The 18,106-nt window shown below is 39.6% G+C and overlaps 1 protein-coding gene across 6 annotated transcripts in view; it reads right to left on the bottom strand.

Annotated features, from left to right (window-relative positions):
- Positions 1-18,106, bottom strand: part of pcnx1 (pecanex 1) — a 243,376-nt gene that overhangs the window by 13,786 nt on the left and 211,484 nt on the right. For all 6 annotated transcript variants that reach the window (XM_073040246.1, XM_073040248.1, XM_073040251.1 and 3 more), the window contains 6 exons: positions 15,960-16,213; positions 10,497-10,727; positions 8,582-8,682; positions 5,590-5,740; positions 3,757-3,987; positions 809-1,083 (listed from right to left, as the gene is read on the bottom strand). In XM_073040246.1, coding sequence (XP_072896347.1) covers positions 809-1,083; positions 3,757-3,987; positions 5,590-5,740; positions 8,582-8,682; positions 10,497-10,727; positions 15,960-16,213 — 1,243 coding nt within the window. The remainder of the gene's footprint in view (positions 1-808; positions 1,084-3,756; positions 3,988-5,589; positions 5,741-8,581; positions 8,683-10,496; positions 10,728-15,959; positions 16,214-18,106) is intronic.

Raw genomic sequence — 18,106 nt, 5'->3', positions numbered from 1 at the left:
GCGACTCTAACAGCCTCTGACAACCAAGTCCAACTCTTTGCCTTCACGCGCGGCTTAGCTACTAGGCCTGGCGGAACTGTTTCTACTGACAAGAGAAGGGGCAAAAGTGGACCACTGGTGCCTCAAAACCATTTGCTTTGGGCAGGTGGGGCTCGTCTTTGCTTGGACGGCAGCCTGCCTAGGAGAAGGAAAACTTGGTTTTAAACCTCCACTGCCTTGTGGCCATACCCACCCATGAAAAAGGCTTTGGGAGTAAATCCAGAGCCGGGGTCCCTAAGGCAGTTTGATGCTGTTTACAACTTCACTCTGGCAACTTCTGCGACAACACTGGTGCCAAGCTGTATCGGCGCTTGCCCTTCCCTTGGACTACATCAGTGACATGGAGAGGGGGAACTCGCTGCATGGGCTAAAGCCGGTTCTTCAAATCTTCCCGCCCAGGTACAGTCCACCAGAGGTACAAACCCATGATCCCTGGGATCGATGGCTGCATACTACTACAATACGTGGGTTTCCTCCGTGTGCTCCCATAGCCCAAAGACGTACCAGTTTGCAGGTTAATTGGTCATTGTAAATTGTCCCGTGATTAGGCTTGGATTTAATCGGGGATTGCTGAGCAGTGTGACTCAAAGGGTTGGAAAGGACTATTCCGCACTGTATCTCAATAAATACACATAGTCAGCACCAATGGAATGCCTTTTCTGTTTTCTGATTCCTGTATTCATTAATAAAATCTTTCCCAGTTAGGCCACATGCATTGAGTGAGTTTCTATTTCTTGAATAAAAGTATTTTAACAAGTTAAAAACTTACCTATGCCAGGTAGACACAATGAAATTCTTTATGTTTGTGATACTTATGGGCCCCCCCAGGATGGTTTTCAGCTGTTCATGTGTGTCGATGTAGGAGGTGGTGAGTGGAGAAACATAAATTGGGTAACCAATTGGCTGATCACATGAAGAGTTTATCATGTTCCTTAAGGCTTGCTTTGCATTTTGGATGCTTCCTCGCTCTGGGTTGCGGTTTCGCAGGAATACCAGCTCCTGCTGCTGGCCAGCCCACAATCCCCGGACACATTCTTTATTCACCTGCACACAGACAAGGATAGAGTGTGAAACAATGGAGCACATATCATTGAATCGTTCCATAACATTGCTTTATTTCTTTAATTTTGTCACTTCATCTTTAGGGTCTGACATATGTACAACTTCTGTCTTTCTCCATTAAAGATCCAAGTTTACATCTTCCCCTCCCCACCCCCCCCGCCCCCAAACATGAAGTTCTCAACAATTTAATTTCTAAAATGGAAGCCTTGACAGAATACCTGGAAGTAAAATGATACACAAAATAATATTCTATACGTCTGCATAAATATAATCTTCCTATTGTAAACCTATTTGGTCATACTATTTCTCTGAATATCCCTCTAGATTTGTCCAAACGCATCAAGGCATAATTGCAAATGAATCCATTCTCCCCTGCGCCCCATCCTTGTACTGTGGCTTCTTCCTCCTTTCTTTCCAGTCTGATGAAGAATCTCGCCTTGAGACATCGACTGTTTATTCTTCTCCATAGATACTATCTGACCTCCTAAATTTCTTCAGCATACTGTGTGTATTGCTCTGGAATGCCAGCATCTACAGTATTTCTTGTGATTAATATCAAGAAAAGATTCTGTTTCCATGTGTTTGCTTACAACCTTCACTTCATCAAAACTCGATGTTCCCCTCCAAAGTCTTAATTGCCAAGCACCTGGTCTGATCGCTCAGACTAAGAGAAGAGAAATTTTCTTCAGTTAAATAATGAAACTATAAAAGATAATTATTTTTCATTCCCATCCATCTGTCTGGCTACGATAGGGGACCAAACTGCACTGTACAATTACTGATGTTAAAATGGATCTTACATTGCATTTTGGATAAGAGGCAATCACAGTGATAAAATGCTTAATTCTACCTCTATTAAATTGCCCAATTCAGCCCTACCTTTCTTCATGCATTGCTTACCCCCATCTTTGTTGGTTCTGGACATAGCTATGTATTTCATTGCCCTTATGGCTCTAACTCCCTCATTCCATTCTCTATAAATTGTATGGAAAAAATCTTTTGCTAGATCTGAATTTCCATTGCTCTCCTATTGCCCTCTGCTCACCATCTCATATTCATTGCTGGATAAGTAAAGCCTTGATTTTAAAATTCTCAGCCATGTTTTAAAATTTCTTCATGCCCTCAGTTCTGACAACTTCATTCTCCTTCAGCCAGGCAAACTCCTTCAATTCAAACATTACCCATTTTAATTGCGCCACCATTGATAGCTATATATTCAGCTCTTGTTCTACCTCTAGTATGCCCTCCCTAAATTTTTCTCTAACTCTTCATCTTCTTCCAGCAAGTTCTTTAAAAAGGATTTTTAATAATTTTTTGTACACCCTCTGTAATATACATGTTTTCCACAAAATAATATCTTTTGTGGAAAATGCTCGTTATACATCTTGAAATGTTGAACGGCATTAGGTGAGCTAAAATACTGCTATTCCGTATTACTATTTTAAATGGGCATTGGACTTGTTGTTTATACATATTTAGACTGTATAATCTGTAAGACAAAACACCATCATTTATTTCTACTCTGAAGGTATTCTCAACAGATAGACAGAAGAAGTGATGTGGACTAATTCCTTTGATCTTGTAAAGAGCAGGTCCCTCGATACTTTGACTGATAATATGAGAACAGCCAGGCACTCAGACACTGTGGTTTGCAGATAAGCATGCACAAAAGCTGCTCTGATTGCATATTAAACTTCATTACCAGATTCCACAGCTGGAGATCACATCAAAATAAGTTCACATTCTGTTCAAAAGTCTAAGGTAATAATACAACTAAGCATATCATTTATCAGAGAGCACTGAAACTGTAGGGGATATTGGCTTTTGTTTAAATATACATGTATATTGAAATTCTTGCATGAAATGATTGCCTAGAATTCCAAAATAGTCATGTACAGTGCTGGAAGTACAGCTGATGTTAAACAAGAAATCAGCTGTCAATAGCATTCTAATATATACCTGAGCAGTCCACATCACATATTACATTTATTGAGGCCATCATGTGTTGCCCAGTTAACCTTGAATATACAATGCCTTTTTAAAAATCAAAAGTAATCATTAAATTAATCTTGGGTAGTGAGTGCAAGAAGAATCAACAGAAGTAGCAACAGGATAATTTTATATTCAGTTTAGAGACCTTCCTAGGATTCACTCTGGAAACATGATGATGCCAGGCCAATTATGAATGTCAAAGATGCAGTCACTGCATTTTCTTGTTATTCAAAAGATTTGTAAAAACTCTTAGCAAATTTCAGCAGACTGAGTGAGGGACAGCATAAAGACACTACCAAAGAGAATATGTGTTCTGAAATTGGTTACTCTTGCCATAAGATCAAATTTAAAATGTATTTCATGTCAGCTATACACTATATTAAAATGTATTTCATGTCAGCTATACACTGTTTTCAAATACATGGGATGCCAATAAGATCTTATAACTTACTTGTGCAATTGCTATGCATTGAAAATGAACCTGTTGCTACTGGGACTTCTGTGGATTGCTCAATATCCACACAACAATTCCAGTACTGTATCAATGCACTGTATAATGATCTGATCTGTATGAACAGTATGTAAGACAAGCTTTTCACTGTACATGTGACAATAATAAATCAATTCTAATTGATATAATAATGTAGTGCCAATGCAAAGCACCTTAATGACTCGAAAGCTGAGATATCGCTTGTTCAACATGATGATTTTATATTCATTGGTCCCATCATCCATAACATGTCGTAGTGCCAATAGTGAGGGAGAGTTCGAGAGCACTGCATTTCGCCAGGCTGGGTCTCCTTCATGAGCAATGACCAAGTTCTGCTCATGGGATGTAATGGCATCGAACAGTACTGCTGGATCGTCATATTCATCAGGTGACGTGAAATGATCCTAAACAAACAAACAGGTTGAACTCAAAGCAAAATACTTAAATAACAGAAGCACTGGTTAGCACTGAAGCCAGCACTTAAAGAAACAGCAAGGTCTACTGGTCACATAAAAATAAATGGAACCATTCAGCGATGTACTGAACAACTCCCTAAGAAAAAGGAAGGTATTACTCTCTTATCAGGGTTTATATTTTGAGCAGATAAATCGAAGCTACCTTGAACAAAACGTTCTACCATTTGACCGTAGAAATTCATAGAATAATATAGCAGCGAAACAGGCCATTTGTATCCACACCAACACCGAGCATCCCGTTTCCTAGCATCGATCCATAGACTTTTAGGCCTAAGCAATTCAAGTGCTCATATAGGCACTTTTTCCAAATGCTGAGTGACCAACAGGACAGATCATGTGTCACAAACGTGATCATGTGTTTTTCAGAAATTGATGTAGACGGAATGATTAGTTTAACAGTGCTTTTGACAACATCTTGTACAACAGGCCACTCTAGAAGATTAAGGCAGAGGGTAGTAGTGGATAAGTGTTTTCTAACTAGAAATCCATAACAAAAGGATTACTGTGCCAAATTGTGGATTTTAGATTGTGCCTATTATTTGGATGGGCTTTAAAAATATTTAATCAAGCATTATATCGACATTTGTAATATTCACCAGCTACAAAATATATGCCAGAGGAAGCCTGCAACTATTACATGCGATTGCATGTCCCACAAATGACTGCCAGGAAACTGTGAACCAAAGCGGCAAGATGCAAGAACATTAATCTTGGATGACTTGTTCTATGTCATTGCTGGAATCTGCACTGCTTACCAATGTTCACAAAAATATAATGAAACCTGCTTTGAAAAGCCTGTGTTGTCATGCATTAAGTGTTACATTATTAAGAAGTGTTTGCCCATCTACCAAAATTTAAAGGAAACAGGTTGGAATTTAGCTAAAGAACAGGAAGCAAAGTTGAGTAATGGATATACAGTATAATCTAATCAGGATTTGAACACTGATAATGATTGAAGGAATAGAGAGCATTTACACATTTAAGTTCAAACCAGGAGTATTTGAAGAACTGGCACTCCAAGGCATTAAGTAATGAACAATCAATAGAATTATTCTTCAAGTGCTCTTAGGGATTTATAACCTTAGACTCACATTACTACTCCAGTTAACATTCAGCATTTATCAGTGCCCTTTCTGTCCTGCTTTTCTTGTTCATCATCTGTTGTCAGAATACAACTTTTGTTACATATCATGTCAATTAAGAGTATCTGTGTACTCTTGACCTTAACTTTAGTGTATAATTTGTAGTCAGTTATGTTCAGTACATGACTTGTCCCATTTGATTATTTGGTAACAAAGAATTAATCGACTCACTCCCCATCTTTAAGTTTGTCCCATCAAGGGCTAATTGGTTAAACTTACTTTGATTTGAACTGGTTAGCAAAGCAAGTTTCAATTGTCCAATTTAAGTTAAAAATGTATTTGGTTATCTAGTATATATAGTATTTACCTGGATACAGAAAACCAACTTGTAGTGATAATGATGGCCACACTAATCTAATCAAAATTTCCAAAAAAGTCTCATGCTTACTTGATGGAGCTTAAGTGACATTCGTATTCCAGGAACTACCACCTTTCTCAGCAACTCCATATCAGCAAATATCCACTCATCCCGAACAGAGGATATTCGGAAATCTCCCTTGAACAATGCATGCAGACCATACAAGAAAGATTCAAGGTTGCTAAAAAGAAACATGCAAGATATTCATTATCTGTTATGTTTAGAAAACTATAAACACTAAACTTAATGGTTATAAATTTCACAAAAGGATCATAATAAATGCACTGCACTTGAACAATGATGCTCAATAATAAGTTGCAAATTCCTCTTTCCAGTTAGATCCCTGATTACATCTGCATCATACTGTGAAGCCCAAGAAGTGTTTTCTAAATCCACTATTATCAATACAAGTAGAGAGATGGGAAATGTCGACAGTAAAATGAGAAATGTCAGATTCTTGAGAATTTAATAGCTAGCACTAATTACGTGGTTGAAATGACTGGCTCTGCACTATTGCGGTTTTGCCAAGTCTTAAAAGGAATACCAACATAAAAAATGTTGGCAGATCCATCAGGACCTGCAAAGATGAAATTCAGTTTAAAATTTTCAAATATATTTATGTGCATGCATAGGCTCTCAGAATTCCAGCAGAATTTTATAGCATTTATCAACTTTAAATTAGTTATACTTGCTCTTTCCATATTTAAAATCATTGCTATTTCTAGTTTTTATCTATTTTATATTCCATTATTTTTCACAAACCAGTAGGTAAAACGATTTATGCTGTCACATAATCTGTTCTAAAGCAGAGATTTTAAACATAGCAGCCAGTGTGCAGTGAACACAACATTGTCATGGCCATGATCACAAAGATAGTATGATTTAGTTAGCATCAGAATTGTAGGAGTATTTTAGAGGTTTTTAAATATAACTAAATATATAGGATTCTGACAGCAATAAGCACCATCCTTCCTCCAAAAATCTCAACATAAAATCTTCTCTTGGAGAGATTGCACAGCAAGACTTGTTGTAAAATCTCATTTCCTCCAGAGCAAAACCTCAGTTCAAGCCCTATTTCAATTACTAGAGGAATTCTAACACTTACAATGCGCACATGATAAACAGGAGCAATTTGTATCTATGTAAGTTTTCCTGATAATCTTTTCTACTGAAATTCACAAAAATGAAGGACTAATTTTTTCAAAACTCTTACTCTATGTTCTGCTTTAAAAAAATGAAATTGTTAACCAGCGTTGATTATTTTAAAACAATTTGTGCCTCTGTATCCAGCAATACCCCCCAGCTCCTCTATATGAACTACTTCCATGCAGTTCAGTTTCAATATCCAATCAGTCTGGGTCACTGACCAAGTAGCATTTCAAATGTATTGAAATTTTCTTTCTAATTAGTATACCATTCTGCAAGTTTTTTTTAATTTGAATTTTGTTCCATTATTCCTTTGCATTAACGTAACTTCCCAATTTGGTGTGTACAACATATTTTAAAATTTCTCACCCATCCAATTCCTAAAGAAATTATTAGTATAAATTGTAAAAATTTCAATCTGTATGGTACACCACCTTCCATCTTTGTCCAGTCAACCCCCTAAATCCGTGGTGCACAACATTCAAGACATGGACCATGTCCAGCCTGTAAATTGGACCTATTCAGCCCCTCTGCAGCCCAGAGTTCATGTCGGTCTGGCTGCTTTCCACATAAGCTAGACCTCATAATCGTAATCCTCAACAGCTCCTCATTGTCGTACTTAGTATGGGAATTACAATTTGTTTTTAGATATACTGTAGGATGTCCACTTAACCTTAGAGTATGCCAATTTTCCAGTAATACTGTAGGAGTTGGGCAGAACCTACAGGATAGCCACATTTCCTGAAAGGAGCAGCCAGTATCAGCAGAAGCATATGGGGATCAACGGAAGATTGTGGCTGCAGACCCGAGGTATAACTTGATTCTTTAGTCAGTAAATCAACTTGTAACATTTCTAATTGCACCCAGTTTGGGCCCTCTGTGCAATTCCCATCTTATCATACCACTTCCACACCATCTTATTTGTCTGTGGCCTCTGGCACTGCTACAAAAGGGCCCAACACAAGGTCGAGAAAAAGCACCTTATCTTCTCTTTAATCACGTTACAGCCCTCTAGACTCATTGAATGTCCTATATTAGATAGCTCACTTATTCTTCTCTGTGTCTGAATTGGCCATTTCTGCCTGTCCTGACGAATGGTCTTGGCCCGAAACGTTGACTGTTTGTTTCCATGGATGCTGCCAGACCTGCTGAGTTCCTCCAGTATATTGTACGTGTTACTTTGACCCCAGCATCTGCAGAGTATTTTGTGTTTCTGCCTGTCATCATTTTAGCTTAGCTTTTGTCGTTCTATTCGTGCAGTATAGTCTGCCAGGCACATCCTATAGCACACTTACAGTACATGCACGAAGTGGCTTAATATGCTGGTAACTGTTCCCAATTAAGACTTTTGGGTCACCCTTTCAGAGGTATTCCCTTTGCTTTACACATTCTTCCTCCATTGAAAACTAAATTTTATTTTTATTTCCCCAATTCTGATGAAGGTTCCTGAAGATAAAACATCAAATGCTTCTCCTTCCACAGATGTTGGCTTTAAACTAACTGGTCAGTACTTTGAGCAGTTTGAACTGAACAATCCAAAATAACTTGAAATGAAAGATCTATTGAATAATCAGGACAATATTTTGCTGGATGTCTGGAGTAAATTTCTTTTCTCATGAATTAAAACAAATTGCGGCACCACAGTCTCCTTCCCAACTTATTCTAATATCTGAAATCTAAGTTTTTCACAATATTGTTTGACTCATAATTACCACATCTGGAAGCAAATTATCAGGCTTAGATAATAAGCCTGACGTAGCTGGAGCTTATCAACCAGTCCTCCACTAGCAAACACTTATATTTAAAATTGTGCATGTATAATTTGATCGGCAGAACTAGTGCATAATCTATCATTCTTTGATCATTAAATGAGCACCTGGACATATGATGAGAAGCTGTTCCAAGAGCTCTCCTCCCCAGCACACTGAGCCCGTAACACAGAATCACCAATGGAGAGTCTTTCTCTGAAGGCAAAGGCTGAAAATGTTCAGAAAAACATGCTGTCAGTATATGTATCAATTAAATTCACAGACTGCCACTTAGGTGCATTTTAATTATTAAAAATATCAGCATGAGATGAAAATGAAAAAAACATTCAGTCTCTCAACTGGAAATCCGATTATTGAGCTACAGGATGCTAAAACGTGTAAGACTCCCTCACGAGGTTATTAAAAAACAACTTTGAAAAGTATGCTAGTTATGTAGTTTATTGTATTGTTACCTAATACTCTACTACCCATCTGCCAGAAAGCATCAATTTACCACTATCAAGCTTTAAATCTCGTCATTGTACACTTCTCTTTTTCAGCATAAGACCTGTTATTTTGGACATTACATGGAAGCCCACACAAATAAGGGATTAGGAAATATCTAGGGGTTTTATAATTTCCCCATTGGCCACATAATTTAGCCAAAAGATTGTTGCTTGCAGCTTTCATTTTGTGTGTCCTGTATATTATTACAATGCATACAGGAACAAAGCCTGGAATCCTAGTTAAAATCTGTTTAATAATTGCAACTGAATTCAAAAAGCAACTGCACATGCAACTCAAGTACATCTTCAAAAGGAACATCACTAGCAGCTAAGTCACTGTATAGCCATCTAAATAATAAAAGGTCTGCATCAATGTGCTTCTACTGACTGGAAAAAACTTGGAGAGACAAAAACTGAGTAGAAAGAAAGGCTAGAGAATCATACATCAGGGGTCACCAACCTTTTTTGCACCACGGACCAGTTGAATATTGACAATATTCTTGCGGACCGGCCGACAGGGGGGGTGGGTGGGGGTGTTAATCACAACCGGAATACAGGTGATAAGTCAACTATAAGTCACTTATAAGTGGCTAATACTCTCAATTTCATTTCTAAAAGGGTTTATCTAACGAATTTAATATTAAACACACTGTGCATATTTTCCCTCGCATGAATATAGTGATAAGTCAATTATAACTCACTTATAAGTCACTAGCATCATAACATTTTAAGTAACATTTGGATATTGAACACACAGCGCATATTTTTGCTCGTATGAACATATAAAATCATTGCAACACACCAGTGAGAGGACAAGGTAAGGGCTGGAGGTCCCCATACCGGGGCCACGGCGGTTGCAGTCCGGAGAAAGCAATTGACCAAGTGAGGAGTGCGACAGGGCGCGCACCTGCCCCCCTTGTAGGTAGGTAGGATCTATCTGCCAACAAAAGTTTGGCTCGAGGGATGACTTTCAGTAGATCGCAGCGAGGTAGCTGCTCTGCTACTTATGAAACCCTGAGCCCGAATTAGGTCATCTGTTAATATTTTAGCACCGGGTTCCCCATGAACATTCAGTGTGCTAAACAGGTTTAGAGGCGGCGCCCATCTGTCCGTGCTCCAGGCCAGTAGCAACGGCACTTCTCGCCGGCTGCACGAGGTGGCCGGTTACCTGAAGCCAACCAGTGATCCCTGGTGCGAGAGGGTATCACTGCGTTTAGGCGACTGATGACCTCGTGTGCGTTCAAGTTTCAACAGTGGGCGTGACAGGGAATGAGGAAAGGTGCAGCTGACTCATATCATTTCCTCGCAGCCCGGTATGCCCAGGAAATGCTGATCACAGCATCATGATAGTACACCACAGAAATATGCCTTCCATCCCATCAGCAGCCCCAGAATTTTTTAAGAGCAATCCAGTTGGTCAACTTCCTGCCCTCTCCCTCCTTCCCTTGCAATTGATCTCTGTTAGTATTTATTCAATTCAGTTTTGAAAGTTACTACCAAATCCCTTTGCCAGCCAGGCAGGTGCTGTAGCCAATACCTTTTCTCTTCGTGAAGAACAGTACTGGATCCAATTTAGGTAAACCCCACAGAAACTCTCTCTTGATACACCAGCCAGTCTGTGATCATAGTCCTCGTCGATGTTGGGATTAAAGGTGGGGTCCACATCCACATAATTATGACTCGTACATGCTCGAAGCCCATCCTGCATTGTTTCATTTGCAAGCCAGTCCTCCAGCTTGGGAGAACTTGTTACATAGAACAAGATACTCTAGGTATGAACAAAACAAGGTGAAAAAAGGTGAAACAATTTAAGTTACATACCTGTAACTTTTCCAACAGAGAAACAGCTACATAACAATGATCCTCCTAAAGTAAAACCTTGATAATCCAGCATCCAGTAGTTTGGAAATCATAGAAACTTGCTCATTGATCCAGAATGCAAGTGGAGAGTCCAGAGTGTGGCCAGGGTGGGCTGGAGTCGGGGCTGGGGCTAGAACATCAGGGGTTATGAATATGGGTAGGTCTGCAGCTGGATTGCTAACATATTTAACACTTCTCTTATATCCACTGGAATTACACAGTTGTATAACATATGAAATAAAACATTTGGATAGTAATAGGAGCATCATTCACTCATACAGAAAATCTGCTAGTTTAGCACCTCTAGTTCCTAAAAATGCTGGACTTTTACCATAATAAAGAATTAACTTGCATGAACTCTTTTGGAACTAAATACTTAGCCACCTTGTTGCTTTTAATCTTATTAAGGTATTTTTCCTTTCTCCCACAATCCTTGTTTTGCTCTGCTCTAATCAGCATCAAGGTTCCTGCCAAGCCTGCTCATCAGCAGTAATGGCAAATACAGTTTGAGAAGGGTTCTACCTTTCAAGAGAAGTGGTTTGAGCTCTCCCAGGTGTGGTATAGCTGAAAATATCTGAACAATGTCCATCTGACTTGACATATATCCTGCGGCTCGTCAAAACTGCACACTAACAATACATTGCCGAGATTTTACAGTTCAGCTCCTGAATACTCCCAAATGAAAAGAACTATAACCAACAAAGACTAAAATAAAATTATGTGTAACTACCTCTTCACATAATTTTGCTGCTTATTATCTTTCTCATTGATTATGCTCTATTTTACATTATGTTCTCTTGTGAACATAAATGCAAACATACAAAATGGTTATATCATAAAGATAGATTCTTGATTGCTCCCTCTTATCTCAGTAAATACAGAATCCCTCAACTTGTTGTATAAGGTACTTATATACTCACTGTCTACTCTCATTGTGTAGGATTACATTTTTATTGCTTCAATTGACAAATTATTTCCATAACTTTAATACTCTGCTGCCAATCACTGTTGTCAGCTCCTTGTCCTCTCAGTTTCAATAAAGCTTATCCAAATGCAGAGTGAAAACACAACTACTCCGACCAAAATCCAGCTTCTAAGAATCAGAATCAGGTTTATTATCACCAGCATGTGACGTGAAATTTGTTAACTTAGCAGCAGCAGTTCAATGCAATGCATAATCTAGCAGAGAGAGAAAAAAAACAAAACATAATAATAAACAAGTAAATCAATTACATATATTGAATAGATTATTAAAAAAACAGAAGTACTGTATATTAAAAAAGTGAGGTAGTGTCCAAAGCTTCAAAGTCCATTTAGGAATCAGAAGGCAGAGGCTGTTCCTGAATTGCTGAGTGTGTGCCTTCAGGCTTCTGTGTCTTCTACTTGATAGTAACAATGAGAAAAGGGCATGCCCTGGGTGCTGGACGTCTTTAATAATGGATGCTGCCTTTCTGAGACACCGCTCCCTAAAGATATCCTGGGTACTTTGTAGGCTAGTGCCCAAGATGGAGCACTAGCCTACAAAGATTTACAACCTTCTGCAGTTTCTTTTGGTCCTGTACAGTAGCCCCTCCATACCAGACAGTGATGCAGCCTGTCAGAATGCTCTCCACAGAACTATGTAAGTTTTTGAGTGCATTTATTGACATGCCAAATCTCTTCAAACTCCTAATTAAGTATAGCCGTTGTCTTGCCTTCTTCATGACTACATCAATATGTTGGAACCAGGTTAGATCCTCAGAGATCTTGACACCCAGGAACATGAAGCTGCTCACTCTCTCCACTTCTGATCCCTCTGAGGATTGGTATGTGTTCCTTTGTCTTATCCTTCCTGAAATCCACAAACAGCTCTTCCATTTTACTGACGTTGAGTGTCAGGTTGTTACTGCGGCACCATTCCACTAGTTGGCATATCTCACTCCTGTACGCCCTCTCGTCACCACCTGAGATTCTACCAACAATGGTTGTATTGTCAGCAAATTTGTAGATGGTATTTGAGCTATGCCTAGCCACACAGTCATGTGTATACAGAGAGTAGAGCAGTGGGCTAAGCACACACCCCTGAAGTGTGCCAGTGTCGATCATCAGCGAAGAGGATATGTTATCACCAATCCGCACAGACTGTGGTCTTCCGGTTAGGAAGTCGAGGATCCAATTACAGAGGAAGGTACAGAGGCCCAGGTTCTGCAAATTCTCAATCAGAATTGTGGGAACGATGGTATTAAATGCTGAGCTACAGTCGATGAACAGCATCCTGATGTAAGTGTTTGTGTTGTCCAGGCGGTCTAAAGCCGTGTGAAGAGCCATGGAGATTGTGTCTGCCGTTGACCTATTGTGACGATAAGCAAATTGCAATGGGTCCAGGTCCTTGCTGAGGCAGGAGTTCAGTCTAGTCATAACAAACCTCTCAAAGCATTTCATCACTGTTGATGTGGGTGCTACCGGATGATAGTCATTAAGGCAGTCCATGTTATTCTTCTTTAGCACTGGTATAATTGTTGCCTTTTTGAAACAAGTGGGAACTTCTGCCCGTAGCAGTGAGAGGTTGAAAATGTCCTTGAATACTCCCGCTAGTTGGTTGGCACAGGTTTTCAGAGCCTCACCAGGTACTCCATCCAGACCTTCCGCCTTGCAAGGGTTCACTCTTTAGAGACAGCCTAACATCGGCCTCTGAGACGGAGATCACAGAGTCATCAGGTGCAGCAGGGATCTTCACAGCTGTAGTTGTGTTCTCCCTTTCAAAGCGTGTAGAGTTGTTGAGTTCATCACACTATTGCGTTTCACTTTGTAGGAAGTAACCAACATATTATAGCAGAATTTCTTCCATTAACCACAAAAACCCTGATCATGTCAAATTATTAAAAGTTTACACAAAGTACAGCAATTTTCTGTCATGGATAGAAAGGATAAGGTTGCTCAGATGACATAGCAGATGCAGTAGATTGTTCCTTGCTACTGACTGGATTTCATCAGAGATCTCAAAATGAAAGGACTGCACACATCTGCAATGTTCTCTTATTTAGTTAGTGCTGTATAAACTAGATGATAACATAAGACATAGGAGCAGAATTAGGCATTGCAGACCATTAAGTCTGCTCTGCCATTCAATCATGGCTGATTTATTATCCCTCTCAACCCCATTCACCTGCCTTCTCCTTGTAACCTTTCGTAAGGGTTACTAATCAAGAACTTATGCACATCCGCTTGAAATATACCTACTGACTGGGTCTTCACAGCTGAATTCCACAGATTTACCATACTCTGGCTAAAGAAATTCCTCCTTTGTTCTAAAGGGATGCCCTTGCATACTGTGGTTGTGCTCTCTGATCCTAGACTCCTCTACTATTGGAAAAATTCTCTCAAAGTCTACTCTATTTAGGTATTTCAATATTCAATTGGTTTCAATGAGATCCCTCTCATTCTTCTGAACTCCAGAGAGTACAGGACCAGAGCCAAACGCCTCTAACTTACTATCAGTTACAGAACTGCAACTGTGCTCCCTTATTTGAGGCTAGATCTCCAACTTTACCCTCTTCAGTACACCTACTTTATGAAGGCCTAATCTAAACCTCAAACAAACTTTCTAATCACCATGGCAAGTGGCCAGTTAATTCTGTCACAGAAGGTGCTTTGTATCAGTACTGTGTGCTTGTGATTTAGATTTTTCCCATCTTCCTGTTTCTCCCATTTCAAGCAGAGCTTGTTTACCACTAAAGAAGAGCAAAGTACACTTAACAAGTGGTGCTTGATTGGGTGCCGTTCATCTGTGCCTTCTCCCAGGGAAATTTACCATGTTAAGTCAACCAAGTTAGATATACCTCCAATGCCTTCAAATTTATCTCACCTGTAAGCGATAATTGAAGATAAAATGCTGACTAAAGTGTTATGAAACCTAAAGGGGGGCCTTGTAATACACCACCAGAAAAAAGTGAATAGAATAAAAATAGTGCAAAAACAGAAATAACATACATTTTTAAAAAAAGTGAGCTGGTGTTCATGGGTTCTATGTCATTTAGGAATCGGACGGCAGAGGGGAAGAAGCTGTTCCTGAATCGCTTAGTGTGTACCTTCAAGCTTCTGTACCTCCTGCTTAAGAGGACATGTGCTTGGTGATGGGGGTTCTTAATACTGGACACCATCTTTCTGAGGCACTGCTCCTTGAAGAGGTCTTGGATACTATGGAGGCTAGTATCCAAGATGGAGATGACTAATTTTACAACTTTCTGTAGCTTCTTTTGATCCTGTGCTGTATCACCTCCCCCCACTCACACCAGACACTGATGCAGCCTGTCAAAATGCTCTCCACAACACATCTGGAGAAGTTTTCGAGTGTTTTAGGTGACAAACCAAATCACTTCAAACTCTTAATGAAACATAGTAACTTTCTTGCTAACTTTCTAACTACATCGATATGTTGGGACCAGCTTAGATCCTCAGAGAACTTGATACCCAGAAGCATGAAAATGCTCACTCTCTCCATTTCTGATCCCTCTAAGGACTGATTTGTATTCCTTTGTCTTACCCTTCCTGAAGTACATAATCAGCTCTTTGGTCTTACTGACATTAAGTGTAAGGTTGTTGCTGCGACACCGCTCAACTAGCTGGTATATCTTGCACCTAAACACCCTGTCATCTCCATCTGAGATTCTACCAACAATGGTAGTATCATCAGCAAATTTATAGATGGCAATTCAGCTATACTTAGCTACACAGTCACGGGTATGGTGATAGTAGAGCAATGGGCTAAGCACACACCCCTGAGGTGCGTCAGTGTTGACCATCAGCAAGGAGGAGGTATTATTACTAATCTGCACAGATTGTGATCTTCTGGTTGGGAAGCTGAGGATCCCATTGCAGAGGGAGGTACAGAGGCTCAGGTTCTGTAGCTTACTGATCAGGACTGTGGGAATGATGGTGGCGAGATAATGGGGAGATAAGGAATAGACAAATAAAACAATTTTATAAAGCTTTTCTTGCACTGAAAATATAAAACCTGTGTTCCAACATACTGTATTTAAAAATCCATAAAACCACTCCAAAAATGGGCTTACTGCAGCCACTATAACTTGCACAAGGTTAAACAGTTCAATGCAATTTCATACTACTGGCTGTTAATTTGCAGAATGTTTGAATACACTACCTTAACATAGTAAGTTGTAAGGATTTTTCTCAGATCAAACACCTGCAGCATGGAAGCAGCACTATTATCAGTTATGCTGTAGCCCTCCAGCACATACTTGGTGACTAGAACTTCCCAAGCAAGCCAGCGCTGACCGAAAGCAGCATTAAAGGACAACATGTGAGGAATGTGACCTGGTTCACAACAGCAGAATCCCTCATCTTCCTCAACCCCTTCTGTGATTGCTTCCACCTCCCTCTGTTGACAGTAGGTGCCTGGAAGAAAAAAGGATGATCATAGTATTTTTAAAAAATAGGTAGAGGATTTGGGACTGTTTCTTATTCCCAAACAGTCATTCCTTAATGTGCTCCTTCTTCTATTCCACAATGACAGGTCCTGGCCTGATTTGAATTTTGCTGGGCAAAGTTTGGCCCACAATTGTCTTTCGTGTTCCATGCAATAACCCTTTAACATCTCTGTACAGTCGCCAAAAATGTCAAAAGCATTAATGATGGGTTTATGACATTCAGTGCCAGCTATCTAACTGGACATGAGGCATCAAACCCAAGCTTATTCCAATCCTACCCAAAAAACACACTCTCAAGGTGAGAAAGTCTGCAATGCTGGAAATCCAAGTTACACACACAAAATGCTGGAGGAACTCAGCAGGTCAGGTCGCATCTATGGAAAAGAGTACGGTTGAGGTTTCGGGCTGAGACCCTCCATCAGTCCTGATGAAGGGTCCCAGCCTGAAACATCGACTGCTTACTCTTTTCCATATATGCTGCCTGGCCTGCTGAATTCTTCCAGCATTCTTGTATGAAACTATTTCTCAAGTTGTCCATAGAGCCTTTGGCAAATATTTCCTTTCCCAAGATAAGCTTTTCATGAGATCAACTCATGTACCAATAAAGTGAAACTGCTTCTGGTAAATTCTCATCTATGTAATATAACCCCAGTCCTGTTTATTCTAAGGGCCGCAGCTGTAGCTTTGCCCTCATGCTTATAATTTATTGTTTGATATAGTGTGCACTCTGATTTGGCCTGGCTCTGAAGTAACAGTGTTCTCTTTGAACATGGACAAGCTCAAGTCATAGACCAGAAGATTTAGCAACAATAATTGTTGGCACTTTAATGCAGGGCAGACTCTTTCAGAAATGGCCTAGCAAACAGTCATGACCTCATTTGGTATTTCATGTAGTTGTTAAAGATTTGATGATAGCATTCCAAGGAGACTTCTCTTAATAAATTTATAGCTATCCTTAGTCAATCTATACCCATCCCCTAAAATAATAATTAGGTCATTTATCTCATTGTGGGATCAGGCAGTAAACTACCCATCATATTACCTCAGTTGTCACTCCAATGACATTTAACAAACTCAAAGTCTTTTGGCACACTTTATGTAAAAGTTCTACATAAACATAATTTTCTTTCTAGATGGTTTACAATTCAAAGACATGCTAAAGCAGAAAGAATTGATACATCCATTGTCCAGGATCCATAGGAATGCATATTGCAGCACAAATAGGTAGTAAAACAATCTCAATATTGATTTCATGTTTTTCATTCAGTCAGATTATCTCAACCAGGGCATCAATGGAGTGTGCTCTTGTATGTTAGAATGAGAGTGAGATATAAACAAGAATGAACTCCACCATGTCACCCTCTTCCACCTCTCCAAGACAGAGCAGGATGCTGGTTCTTATGATGTGGCCTCCCAAATATGGCCTCCCAGAATAGTCAGAGAATGAAAATGAGAAACAAAAGTTGCTTCCAATTTAAATTTATTCTGAAAAAGCTTCGCTCCTAAAGATTAACAGCAAAATTGCAGTGTTCACTAAATGCAAGGATAGGAAAGTAGGTATTGCTTTGAAATCCATTGGCAACATGACAGAAACATTGAAAGGTCATTGCATGACACACCAACAACTCTGTTCCTGGCTCTCACGAGCAGAATTCAAATTATGCTAGACGCATGTCATTAAGGAACATTGGAAGTTGCTGAGAGGGAAAGAGGCAGGCAGAGGGTTTGTTCAACTTGTTTAAATTTTGGTGTGGGATGGGAGGTGGGCAGTGGGAAAGGCAGTAGAGTGATGCTATATTGTGCCAAACCATGAAGAACTTAGAGTGGTGTCCTAGTATTGGCAGGGACCTGACCTAGGGGA

The sequence above is a fragment of the Hemitrygon akajei genome, chromosome 3 (genome assembly GCF_048418815.1).
Source record: "Hemitrygon akajei chromosome 3, sHemAka1.3, whole genome shotgun sequence".
In the NCBI taxonomy this organism is placed as follows: domain Eukaryota; kingdom Metazoa; phylum Chordata; class Chondrichthyes; order Myliobatiformes; family Dasyatidae; genus Hemitrygon; species Hemitrygon akajei.
The sequence above is the reverse complement of the archived record's forward strand: the minus strand, read 5'-3'. Positions and strand labels throughout refer to the sequence as shown.